Here is a 14,037-nt window from a genome sequence, read left to right as displayed (position 1 = left end):
TTGATTTTTTTATAAGATCACGGGAGTGTTTTGATAAACGAAAATATGCGCCTTATATTGAAGTTCAAGGTTAACATTGACCAAAGAGAAACATTAGCACGTGTGGAAATTGTCTTTGGCAAATTTACAGAATTGGTCGATTATTTGACCACTCAGAAAAATTGCAAATATGGAAAATAATTCAGATAAAGGTAACCGAACAAATTGCGCTACAAACGATGTCTTTTTTTTCGTGGGAAATGGTCCCTATGAAGCTGTAAAGTTGATAAATAAAATCAAATCAAATTTAATAAAAGTTGGTAAAAATTCAAGAAATAATTCCTGGCTGTCGTATATAATTTTGTTTTCATTTAACCGTGGGTTGGGTATTTATATTCGATTATATTATCAGGAACCACAGCGAATGGTTAAATGGGAATTTTAATGTTCAACCCATTGACATTGTTAAATGAAAACACATCTTCAGCTGTCATGAATTATTTTCAATGCAGGACCCGACGGTCATACTGTCATAATGGCCATAGTACAGGGCTCACGCTACCAGGCGACTAGGGCCAAGAAGTCACCTTCCCGATTGTCACTTCGCTTTTCCCTACCCTCAAAAGCCAAAACAAGTCACCCTGTTGTTTACATTACTCGCTTTCCGTCGCTTACGTCATCAGACATTTTCATTTTTTATCAAGTTGATGAAACATCAATTTTTGAAATAATGATGAAAGAAATTCAGACATAAACAATTCATTTTCTTAAGAAAAGAGGTTGAAGCATTGTCTTTACAGTGTGTAGCAGGTTATTTAATAAAAAGACAACTTTTTATAACTTCGTGCAATTCCGGTGTTTGTTTGAAGTTGTTACTCGAAAACGTATACCAACCTTACTTTCGGCAGCAAAAAAAGTTTGTTATTTTATTTAAACTTGATAAAAACTGCCTCCAGTAAATGTTTAATCCATTTATTGCATTAATAACATACAGTACGCCCAGAGAGTTTGTAATCACATACTCTAATCACCGCTTTCGAAGTGTAGCGGTGTGACACCGGGAATCACAGATTATACTCCCAATTTCCTCCAAAGATTCTCTCCCAACACAATGTGGCTGTTGGTTTATTGCCCATCAGATTGTCTTTTTATTATAGTATGGTCACGGGAGACATACCCCGCCCAGACACAACACAATAATCACAACCTAATTAATTATATGAAGAAAAAAAATCATGTGTTGTTTATCTCTGTTATGGCCTGTTATTGATCCTTTATTATTTAGAATAAAATTGGATGAGCACAATCCGTATTTTACTACTTGTTAAAAGTCCTTGGCGAAATAAAAAAAAAAGAAGAATTTCAACAATCACTATAGAATATCAAAATGAAATTATATCGTGAAAGAAATATGTGAAAAAAAAATGTGGATCGGATTTTAACATCTGCACATTTTCAGAGGATCTCTACCAACGCCCAACAGAAAGTAAACGACATGCATTGTGTTTTCATCTACCATCAATGTATATTGTTGACCATGGACGTTTAAATAATGTCCAGGTTTACTTTCTGTGTTCACTGAGAAACGTAAAAATAAATGGCTGGTGTTCGTTAATTCAGAAAAATTATATTTTAGATTTGTAAAAGGACCTTCTTGAGCCTCAATCTTAACGCACTCAAATGTCAATCATTACAAAGCAAGTTTAAACCCTGAATGAATTTTCCCACGGTCATCCAGAAAGGTCACCAGAGTTTACTATTACGTGATAATATTTCCCGCCAAATAAATCTCGTGGACAAAATTGATGTCACTATTTTTAGCATTCGATATTGTGAGCGAAGTCAAGTTCAAAGTTCAACCACGCACTGTTGATCGCTGAGATGTGTATCGTCTTCTCACGGCAATTAATTGCTTTAAAAATAGTTAAATATCACTGTCCTAAATACAACACACAAGTTTACATTCATTGTGCGTACAGTCTTCACGATGAACTTTAAAAACTACAGGCCCGGAGCTCAATTTTTGAAAATTTTTAGTTAGATTCTGTTGGCCTGTAGATATGATTTTTACAGGCCCGAGAGCAATTTTACTAGCCTGGGCTGTCTGGGCTGCCACTCAGCGTGAAGACTGTGCGTAAATGAATATTATGCAACGACGACTTGATGCAGCTACAGAAGTATTCCTGTTTTAGCCAAAATGTATTATTTATCTAACAAATTGTAAAGAGAAAATGCCGTAGACTTATTAAGCATAATGAATGGTGAATAGTATTTTCTTTTTAGGCCGAGAAAAAAAAGATCGATGTTTCCGGTAACCCGACCGACCCTGTTTTTTAGCCCCGACCCTAACTTTTTTATTGGATCTTCAAAAAAAAATAAAAAAAAAAATTGTATCAACCGACCCCGTTTTTGACACAGGCTTCTGATAGATGACATAATATTTTTTCTCTCTTGCTTCTACTTGCATAGAAAGCCAGTAAAACATTTTATTAATGTCAAAAGGTATTCCAAATAGGTTAAAATCCAAGAAATTTGCACAGCAGGTGCTTCAAAAACATTGCAAATGGCACACTTCCGGTTTTTGAAACTAATTACGGATCCGAACTTGGAAAAACCATGATAATTTTCCGGATTTCATTTACGATGTCAAAAAAAAAAAAAAAAAAAAAAAAAAAAAAGAATTCCGACCTACCGACCCTATTTTTCAAAATGATGTTACCGGAAACACATATCTTTTTTTTTTAGGCCTTACCTGCATATATACAAGTTTTGAGACACTTAATTTTCTTTAAACTCACTGCTCACATTTTATATTCAGCATTAGTTTTCGTTTATTTTTACAGAAGTATGTCTCTTTTTGTAACTAATATAATTAATCGATAAATAACACGAAAAATCAAGCATAGTTGTTTTTAAAACTTTAATGCAGTTGAAGAAATTAACAACAACATTTTGCTTTTAAAAACTTTTATTTGTTTCAAGCAATTATCATGATTATGTAATTGTAAAATGAAAATGATGTAGACTTATTACCATTACAAATAGTGAATAATATTTTCTTTTTTACTTGTATACTAAACTTTGAGGTGTGTAATTTTCTTTTAACTGCCCACATTTATTCAGCGTTAGTCTCCGTTTATTTTGACACAATTATATCTCTTTTGTAAATTAAATATTTATTTACTGACACAAAAAAAAAAAACGAAGTCAAAATCAAATATAGTTGTTTTTAATAAAACTTAATTTAAATGTACAGTGTAATTGAAAGAATTAACAATAACGTTTTGCTTTTTAATCTTTTATTTGTTTCAAGCAATCAGATATATAACCTGATTATCAATGGACAGGAAATATAAATGTTTAATTACCTTAGAAATCTCACATACCTTGACTGTCGCGTGCTGGCATACATCAGAAGGATTAGGGCAATTAATTACCTGGTGTGACACCACGTCACACCGGACTGGGAGAGATGTCGCTAATACAATAAACAAAAGGTAGCGAATTTACGCGGAAGTTGGAGGGAATACTCCCAAATTTTTCCGAGAATTTATGGAGGGAAGTCAGAGTTTCCTGGTGTCACACCCGGAATAATTTCGGTGTATGGAGTTTGGTATTACAAACTCCCTGGGCGAACTGTAATGTTCCTTTCCAAATAGCTTGTCAAACATCATTTATTTATGTAAATTTTCTTGTCCGCCATTGACCGTTTCTAATAGAATCGGAAAGGGACCAACTATGACCAAAATCCGTATTTTTACAATAATAACTACGGATGCATGGATGGAACATCTGACAGAAAAATATTGATCCAAAAAGGAAAAATTACACATTCCATACGCATTAACAGACTTTTGATTACCTCTAATTAACTGGTGAATATAATTAGGGCCCCGCCAAAGGCGGGTCGCCCTATAGTGATCAGTCTGTCCGTCCGTCCGTAACACTTTGTAATAACTTTGTGTCCGCTCCATATCTAGAGAACCATTATGATTTCATACTTTATACTTTACACGTTTATTAACCACCACCAGAGGGCGTGTCATGATGTATGTACAACTTCCTAGGTCAAAGGTCAAGGTAAAAAAACTTTGGTTTCAGTTGACAACCCTGTGTTCTGTGGTGAAGATCGTGTCCGCTCTATATCTTGAGAACCGTTATGATTTCAAAGTTTATACTTGACATGTATATGAACCAACACCAGAGGGTGTGTCATAATTTATGAACGACTGCCTAGGGCAAAGTTCAAGGTCAAAAACTTTGTTTTCAGTTGACAACCCCATGTCCTATGGTAAAGATTGTGTCCGCTCTATATCTTGAGAACCATTATCATTTTAAAGTTTATACCTGAAATGTATATAAACCAACACCAAAGGGTGTGTCATAATTTATGTGCAACTTCCTAGGTCAAAGGTCAAGGTCAAAAACTTTGGTTTCAGTTGACAACCCCGTGTCCTATGGTAAAGATCGTGTCCGCTCTATATCTTGAGAACCGTTATCATTTCAAAGTTTATACTTGACATGTTTATAAACCAACACCAAAGGGTGTGTCATAATTTATTTACAACTTCCTAGGTCAAAGGTCAAGGTCAAAAACGTTGATTTCAGTTGACAAACCCATGTCCTATGGTAAAGATACAATTTTTTAATGCACATTATTCACAGCGGGGCCCACAGAGATGGCTCCCATCTCAATGATATCTAGTTCCTTATAATTTATTTGGATTGTTTCAAATATTGATTAAAGTTGCTTAACTCTGAGACTATTATAAATACTGGTACTAATATCAAATATTATGGCCCAGCTTAACTTTGTATATCTTTTGATACACAAGATAATTTTTAATCAAATTGTAATTGATGTATTATAATTTCTTAAACTTGTTGACATAAAAAAAATCTTTTTAGTGCTAGATATTTAGTTGGTAGTTTCTCACAAGAACCTAAACTTAAACAACTTTGAAATTGAACTGTTGCTCAATGCTGTATACTCAGATATGAATTGTACAATATAAAAAGAACATTGTTTACATATGACCCTTTATACTATAATAAAATCCAAACATTCTAGCGCAGCGCTTGAAGAAGCACTTCTCTTTCAAATCTCATCATTTCTCCCTATCAGTTTTAAAAGAGAAGTCACTTCTCCCTATAATTCTGAAGTAGTGTGAGCCCTGTAAGATGTATTGGCTATAGGACAAGATCATCCACACTTTCAGTTTGTGAAGACACATCAATCATCGTTGTTTATAAGATATTTAGATATAAACATGTAGATGGTTATAACTTGTAAATGTATAATTTGTGCTGTTTTAAGATATAAGATGTGGTATGATTGCCAATGAGACAACTCTTTGTTCCAAGTCATAATTTGTTACAGTAAACCATTATAGGTCAAAGTAAGATCTTCAACACGGAGCGTTGGCTCACACCATACAGCAAGTTACAAAGGGCCCCAAAAAAATGACTAGTGACTAGTAGTGTAAAACCATTCAAACTGTAAAACCAACAGTTCTTCTTCTTATATTTATAAGTTTAAAGTTGTTCTAGTATTTTGCTTATTGATATAACTTCTGCAACAAGGTTTTAGTTTTTTTCCTGAATTCAGTGGGTAAGTATTGGTAACATGGTAAGATCAACAGTAAGATATTACAATGTCTTACACATTTGTTGCAATTATATTATTTTTTCTTTTGTAGGTTTGAAAAAATTAAAGAAACTAAAAAAATCAGGGAAGAAACAAAAGTTAATGAAGGTGCAACAAAACAGATTAGGTCAAGCAGCAGAAAAATCAGGTTCACTATTATTGCATTGTCTTTCTGACTTTTATTGTTTAGTTCAGACTAATATTTTAACCACAAAATGTATGAAATAATTTTGATTTAAAAAGATTTTAAATTAAGCAGCATTATCATTTGACCTTAAAACTTTAAAAGGAATGTTGGGTTGTTTACAGTATGTAGTCTTTGAAACTAGAAGGAATGTCCTGCTATTTACAATATGAGGCAGGCATTACCTGTGAAAGGGGACGTAGTCTAGGATTTTTTTTTAAAATTCAAACATGTTCTGTTGTTAGGGATTTTAGTTGTGGCTTATTTAAGTTATGATGTCAAATGAAAACTAAGAAAGGCTTGTCATCAGGTTATGTTTTTTCATATCAAACAGTTATTAAAAATGAATTGGTATTGAGTTCCTTCCTATATTTTACTAGAATGATAAATATATATTTTATTCAAAATCTCATGCAAACAAGACTGGAAAAAGGAAGTAGATTTCTGTGCAGATGTGGGGAATTGAAAAAGTCTGAAAAAAAGTTATCAATTTTGAGTCCATTTGTAGAAAGAAAAATTCAAGAAATTTTCCTGATTTTTTTTTTTTCATATTTTTTTTACTGTAATTGGGAACTATGTCCCCATATTATTTAATTGCAGTTAATTGAGTTAGAATTAGATTATTCATATATGTAATTCACTGGTATATGTATGCATTTTAGAGATATATAAAGTTGAACCAAATGAAGACTCAAAGAAAAGAAAAAAGAAAAAAAGTTAGTATATTTAATTTTTCTTCAATTTTTCAAAAAAATGATAAACTGTACAATATGTGATGTTTATTCTGTTTGTTCTTTTCAATACTTATGTTGTTACTACAACATGAAGAATATTTATGTTGTTACTACAACATGAAGAATACTTATGTTGTTACTACAACATGAAGAATATTTATGTTGTTACTACAACATGAAGAATACTTATGTTGTTACTACAACATGAAGAATACTTTTGTTGTCACTTCAACATGAAGAATACTTATGTTGTTACTACAACATGAAGAATACTTATGTTGTTACTACAACATGAAGAATACTTATGTTGTTACTACAACATGAAATAGAAAGATAATAATTTGATATATTTATGAAATGCACATGAATCTGCTGTCATACGACAAAGTACTGTATTCATAAATCTGTCATGCTAAAACCAAAGGACGCAGAAATCTGTCGTGCTAAAACCAAGGACACAGAAATCTGTCATGCTAAAACCAAAGGACACAGAAATCTGTCATGCTAAAACCAAAGGACACAGAAATCTGTCATGCTAAAACTAAAGGACACAGAAATCTGTCATGCTAAAACCAAAGGACACAGAAATCTGTCATACTAAACCCAAAGGACACAAAAATCTGCATCTTAACTATTTTAACTTTTAATGTCAATGCGTTAATTGATACAATTTATAATTAAATACAATATATTTACCAAAATTTTAAATTAAGTTATCCATACTTAGGGAATAGCTCATAGTTTGATATTAATACTTAATATTAAACTTTAATCATGAGGTTGCAAGGTAGAAGAAATTCTCCATAAGCAAATTTTACTCGTGTCATCTTACCTGAAGAGGGGTATATAGAAATTTTAAAAAAGTAACTAATTGTTAAGTTTTTCTGAAATTGACATATGATCTAGGTGTAACTTTCCTTGAACTTGCCAGGTTGCTGACTTATTGTTTGCTGAACATTTGGTTACACATATTTCAAAGGTCGGAGGGGTCCTGATCCCAAAATCCCCAGCTTATAAACATGAAATCCTGAGGCTCCGAATATAAAGAAATTAAAATCCAGACATCCTGAAATTCGAAAAAAAAATTCCCAGATCAATCCCAAGCTCAAAAACACCCGATCCAGGAGTTCCGATACAAGTCTGACCCCTCCTCATGTATCATTGATGAATTTCAGAGAAACAGCCAACAGTTCCTGACAAAGATGATGAAACAGTTGAAAAAGAAGAAGATGATGAAGATGATTTAGAGAGTCAGTCTGACAGTGAAGATACAGGCCTTCCATTAAATACAGGAGATGCTGTAGAGGACCAATCAGATGAAGATATGGATGACGAAGAGGACGAAGATAACGAGGAAGATGGTGATGAAAAAGAAGAAGACAATGAGGAGGAATCTGAAAGTAAGAAATAATTATAACCAACTTTTTGGGGTCATGGTGAGTTGGAAAGTGTTTGTTTGTCGGTCAATTTGTTAAAACTTATTTATTATAAGAAGGGTTTTGTCAGGAGATGGTTTAGTACTTTTATCTGGCTTTATACATCTATTTAGGGTTTTAAGTTATTGCAAGCATTCTTTAATACAGTATAATTTTTTGCTTATTTAACGCTTTTCCTGTACTGGTATTTATAGTACATTTTATTAATGTATTTGATTGAGATTTAAAAGGGGAAGGTAATCAACCAGTGCTAATTTTTCAAGTCCGGAACTGGTAGTAGTATGACTTATCTGGCTCATTCTCTAATTTCTCTATATATATCTCATGTACAAGTTGCCTTGCTTAAAATAAACACAATTACTGTTACGAAGTTTGATAATCTGTCCAAACATCTGTCTCAGGAATAACTGATTAGATTGATGTTTGAATGGTCAACAGCTTTATAGTGATCAATTTTAAAGTGTAAGTGCATTTTGGAATTTTGAGTTGGGGTATGCTTAACATGCATGACATTATGTGCAACTTCATTTCATGCTAGACTATGAGTTTTATTAAGGTGGTATGGGTGTCTTTCGCCATCTTTGATTGTAAAATACAGAGAATCCAAGATCCAGGTTTTCAATCAAGTTAGCAAAATGTGATGCAGGAATGCAGATAAACTAATGTGAATTTCATTTAAGGCCAGAAAATAATATATGTCTGTTTACGGTTACCAGACCGACCCTAATTTGAGCGCCGACCCTAAGCCATTTTATTTCCTTCGTAAAGTGAAAATTTAATAGAACTTGAGTCAACAGCAAGTAAGGGTTGCCAATAAATTTAATCAATTGCCTGATACATCCCAATGTTCACAATCGTGAATATGACAGCTGTTTTAAAGAAACGTGCAATTCGTGTAATGAAATAAAAACTTTGCCGCCATTTTTTCCAACCAATGACCAAGGGAAATAATCCAATCGTTAAAAATACGGGTAAACTCGGCCAATGGACAACTTGGACCACAGCAAGACCGACCGCACTACTCAAAATCATGGCGCAAAAAATAAAATGGAAAAAAATAATAAAATAGAAATACCGACCTACCTTCCCTATTTATTTTGATGATGTCACATTCTTTTTTTTTTTTTTTTGGCCTAAAGAACAAATTTATAAGATGATTATTATAAATTTTATTATTTAACAAGTGTAGATTATTATTGCTTGAATTTGTAAGGGGAAGTAAGTACCTCTGAAACAGTTCATTAAAGTTATGAAATTATTGAAGATGTCATAATTTATCATAATGTGGTAGAAATGTTCAAATGAACAAACTCTTATTTTTGTTTTCAGGTCCAAAAAAGAAACAAAAAGCAAATTCAACAGAGAAAACAGAGAAATATATAACAAGCACATGTAAGTTGATATTATGATAACATAGGATGACTGATGTTTTGATAAATTCTAAATGTTATTTTATGATTTGATGAGGACAGAGTTGTCTCCCTTCATTGAAAATTTTAAAGTCATGAAATATCAAATTTGAAAAAAAAATTGAAATGTTTTATGTACTTGAATGACTAAGTTTAACTCTTAAAGAAGTTAACATAAACTTTTTTCAAAAGAAAATCCTTTATATTATCAAAATCTTCATAAATGTATCGATATTGAATTATTGACTTCCCAAACGCTAATTGGCCGATATTTTCCCATATAGTAACCTTAATTTTTTATTGATACTATATTAATACATCCAAATTTTAAAGAACAAGTTCTATGTATCCATTGTTTCCCAAATACAAGAACTCATTCTACTACCTTCTAAGTGAATTTAAAACTTGACAAGCCTACATTATATTTTGATAAATCAAAATATTTTGGTTCGTTAAAGAAACAAAATCTGACTTTTAGCAACATTTGATTTTATCCTTGAAGCTATTTTATTATGATATTGTTTTATTGCAGGTTCTAAGAATATATTGACAGAGTCCTTGTTTTCATCATTAGAGGTCTGTGATTTGACACAGAAAGGAGTAGAGGATATGGGGTTTTCAAACATGACAGAAATTCAGGCTAACTCCATTCCTCATCTGTTACAAGGGAGGTTAGTTAACACACATGTAAAACAAATTAGGTTCACTGGCGGATCCAGAACTTTTCATAAGGGGGTCCCGCTGACTGATCTAAGGGGGGCTGTGCCAGTCATGCTTCAGTGATTCCCTATATAATCAACCAAATTTTTCCCAAGAAAGGAGGGGCCAGGGCCTCCTGGATCTGCCTATGAGGTTATCTCCATTCCTCATCTGTTACAAGGGAGATTTGTTAACAAACATGTAAAAAAATTCAGGTCATCTCCATTCCTTATCTTTTGCAAGGGAGAAGGTCAAATTCTCAAGAATAGGAAAGAACTTTGGGTCAACTCAATTTATTTATAAGTTCATTAAAGGTTAGAAAGAAGCATGGGAACAATTTCGAAATCATCATGCCTTTTCCTTTATTGTTGCATGATAGGTTCATGGGTGTTTTTTAATAACTACCAATAGTAGTCGAAATAAAAAAAAACATCTACCTTCACATAATATCTGTTGGTTGTTCTGGAAATTTTAAATTTATTATAAATCTTACAGAAAACTGTATTTTTCAAGTACTATATTTGTTGTTTACTTCTAGGGATCTAATGGGTGCTGCCCGAACAGGAAGTGGTAAAACATTAGCCTTCTTAATTCCTGCTGTAGAACTCATGTACAAGTTGAAATTTATGCCAAGAAATGGTAAATATTGTAATTAGTAGGCAAATATAAGTAATTTGAATATTGATGCTGATTGACAGAAAAAAACCACTGCTTTCCCAAGAAAGTAATGTTTTATTACAATAATGATGCCTCTTATAAAAGTCTTAAACTGTAAATTAATCTATATATCGCTAAGTTTAGGAGGTGAAAAGAATTTTGAAATAAGGATATTCATAGTAAGAAGTTTTAAAATCTAGTGAACAGTTTGCCTACACTGTATTGAAATATGTTGTCTGGCTAGAGTTCTCCTGATCTTTTCAATCATGCAACTCGTTCATCATTTAAGTTGCCAGTGAAATGGCAGATATTTTCTCCCTTTCTAATTTTAGTCCGCATTTTGTAAGTATAATAAATCATCGTTACATGACATGATACTTTATGAATAGTTTAGACAGTTCTAATTCAATACTTTGTAAAAATATGCTATATCAGGACCTAAAATAACATTTAATTTTCTCCCTACAATATCATCATGTCAATCACTACAACTTCACAATAAAAACTAAATCAAAGGTAGGACACCACATACATCTTTCTCGAAATAGTAATAACCCTAGAGGTATCTCAAAAAGTTTCTTACATTGTACATGATTGAAGTTTTGATTGAGAAATAGGAAAATAAATTGAATGATAAACATTTAGTTGTTCTATTTTGTGAACAGGAACTGGTTGTATAGTTATCTCCCCTACTCGAGAACTCTCCATGCAGACATTTGGAGTACTGAAAGAGCTGTTAAAGTATCATTGTCACACATTTGGATTGATTATGGGTGGAACAAGTCGACAAGATGAGGCAAAGAAGCTTGCCAAAGGAGTCAATTTTCTAGTTGCAACACCAGGCAGACTACTAGATCACTTGCAGGCGAGTTTACTAAAGATACTTATCTCTTTATACATTACAATTTGGATCAAGTTAATCAACCATTGAAACCATGAGAAATTTGATTTTGTTTCCATTTTTTCAGAAATTGTACAGTGTTTTAGCAAGGATATGAAAAGGGCAGGGTGCTAGTCAGAAAAAGGGCAATTTAACATGTATATGTCATTGGAAAAAGGGCAATTTGACGTGTTAATGTCACTGAAAAAAGATTAATTGTTTAAGCCTAAATAACATTAGCATATACTTGTAACTCAGGCACTATACTATAATCAAATTGAGTAATAAATTCAATACTTTTTGCACAATCTCCACTGTTTAACATTTAGGATTTCATATGGTTGCAGTACTCACTCTGTCACAACTTAAGGACAAGGTTACATAGGGCTGCAGTACGAGAATCGAGAAACGACAGAAAATGGCAAAAAGCGTCAATAAAAAAGGGTGGGTGCTGCGCCCTGTTCAAACTTTCTAGCTAGAAAACTGTTGCAGAATGAACTATTCAAATTAGAATTAAAAGATGTTGTATAATTGCTAATGAGAAACTCTCCACCAGACACCAAATGACAAAGGAGTTGACAACTGTAGGTCACCATACAGTCTTCAACAATGAGCTATATCCATACTGCATTGTCAGCTTTTAAAGGCCCTTATATAACAAACGTAAAACAATTCAAGTGAGAAAACCATTGGCCTGAATCATGTAAAAAACAATGAACAAAATACAATATGATATACATCAACAGACGACAACCACTGAATTACTGGTTCCTGACTAGGGACAGGCACATACAAAATGTATGTTGGGGAGGGTTGGGCCTAACCTGTGGTGCATTAATATAACAGTACAAAAAAGGAAACTAACTATAAAAATCAGTTGAGAAGGTTTTCAAATCTGATATAACTATATTATGTATATTTTATTACTAGATCTAAAACAGTAAGCTTTCTGTTTGTCTATATATAAACAACTCTATTATAAAAATCAATTGTTTTACTTCAGAATACAGCAAATTTCATGTACAAGAATCTACAATGTTTAATCATTGATGAAGCAGACAGGATTTTAGATATAGGTTTTGAGGAAGAAATGAAGCAGATTATCAAATTATTACCAAGTAAGTCTAAAAAGCATATCATGAGTAGTATTTCAAAAAAGTATGGATTCAACTTAGATTTGTGGAAAACTCATCCTTGCATTTCTTATATGCTTAGAAACAAAAACAAAAAAGTGAATGCTATGAAACAAATTTATATGTGTGTTTAGACATGTTAGTGAGGCACCAACAGAAAGAAAAAAATCAAAAGTCTCAAAATGATTCCTGAAAATGCTAATGAAGAATTGATAAAGTTTTGTTTTGAATTTGTTTGACCAAGTCCATAAGCAGCTACTGATATAATGATATTGTGTTTATTGACCCCTCATGGACAGTTGCTTTTGGGTTTCTGAAGCTTACACAGAGTGTGATTCTCACCAAACATGTGGCTTACATCCTACTATACCACATCAGATTGCCAGAAGACTACTCTTTCAACTAACTCCAACTACTGTAAATTCAGAAATTATTGCGTACATTTATTATTGTAATTTTTGTAAAATTGACAAATATGAAAGATTATTTCAATGACAGGAAAATCAGCGACAGATATATGTATCAGATATAAGAATGCGAGTTCTTATTATTGCGATAATCACTCAGTCACATTATTTGCATTAATAAAAACCTCGCAATAATTTCTGAATTTGCAGTATAAAGTAGTTTTAGTTTAAACATATTTGTTTATAGTGGGTTGGGAAACAAGTAATTACAACCTTTCCAGCAAATGGTGCCTTGTAGCGGCACTAGCCTACTCTTTTTGGAAAACTACAAGGGTGTTTTTTATGTGCAAGAGATGGCTCTCTCTTAATACGGGTCAGCCATTTATCGTCCCCTTCCAACGGACTATCATCGTTTCTCACAGTAGTTTTGAGTAGCCATATTCTGCTCTTAAACTATTAATAGAATTTGACACAATGTAAATTCTGTATAATCAGTTTGCTTGTGAATTGTTTTTCAGAGAGAAGACAGACAGTGTTATTCTCTGTGTAAATTCTCTATTATCAGTTTGCCTGTTAATTATTTTTCAGAGAGAAGACAAACAATGTTATTCTCTGCCACACAGACCAGGAAGATAGAAGATTTGGCTCGTATATCCTTAAAGAAGGAACCATTATATGTAGGAGTAGATGACAAGAGGGAGAAGGCTACTGTTGAAGGATTAGAGCAGGTTGGTTATTTATAATCACTAGCCAGTCAACACTGAGGTTGTGAGTTCGAACCCCGCTTGTGCAGATGCACTCGACTCCAAGTTTAATTGACTAGGATTGTCAGTTTTCCTATTGATGGTTGGTGGTCTGCTCCAGGCACTCTG

The 14,037-nt window shown here is 32.8% G+C and overlaps 1 protein-coding gene across 2 annotated transcripts in view; it reads left to right on the top strand.

Annotated features, from left to right (window-relative positions):
• Positions 1-51: 51 nt before the first annotated feature.
• The window catches only part of LOC143049995 (uncharacterized), a 55,783-nt gene continuing 41,797 nt past the window's right edge, over positions 52-14,037 (top strand). For both annotated transcript variants that reach the window (XM_076223785.1, XM_076223784.1), the window contains exons 1-10: positions 52-191; positions 5,679-5,774; positions 6,473-6,526; positions 7,720-7,944; positions 9,310-9,372; positions 9,922-10,060; positions 10,627-10,727; positions 11,411-11,610; positions 12,629-12,743; positions 13,754-13,893. In XM_076223785.1, coding sequence (XP_076079900.1) covers positions 170-191; positions 5,679-5,774; positions 6,473-6,526; positions 7,720-7,944; positions 9,310-9,372; positions 9,922-10,060; positions 10,627-10,727; positions 11,411-11,610; positions 12,629-12,743; positions 13,754-13,893 — 1,155 coding nt within the window. In that variant the 5' untranslated portion in view covers positions 52-169. The remainder of the gene's footprint in view (positions 192-5,678; positions 5,775-6,472; positions 6,527-7,719; positions 7,945-9,309; positions 9,373-9,921; positions 10,061-10,626; positions 10,728-11,410; positions 11,611-12,628; positions 12,744-13,753; positions 13,894-14,037) is intronic.

Source organism: Mytilus galloprovincialis, chromosome 10, assembly GCF_965363235.1.
Source record: "Mytilus galloprovincialis chromosome 10, xbMytGall1.hap1.1, whole genome shotgun sequence".
NCBI classification, from domain to species: Eukaryota; Metazoa; Mollusca; class Bivalvia; order Mytilida; family Mytilidae; genus Mytilus; species Mytilus galloprovincialis.
The sequence above is the reverse complement of the archived record's forward strand: the minus strand, read 5'-3'. Positions and strand labels throughout refer to the sequence as shown.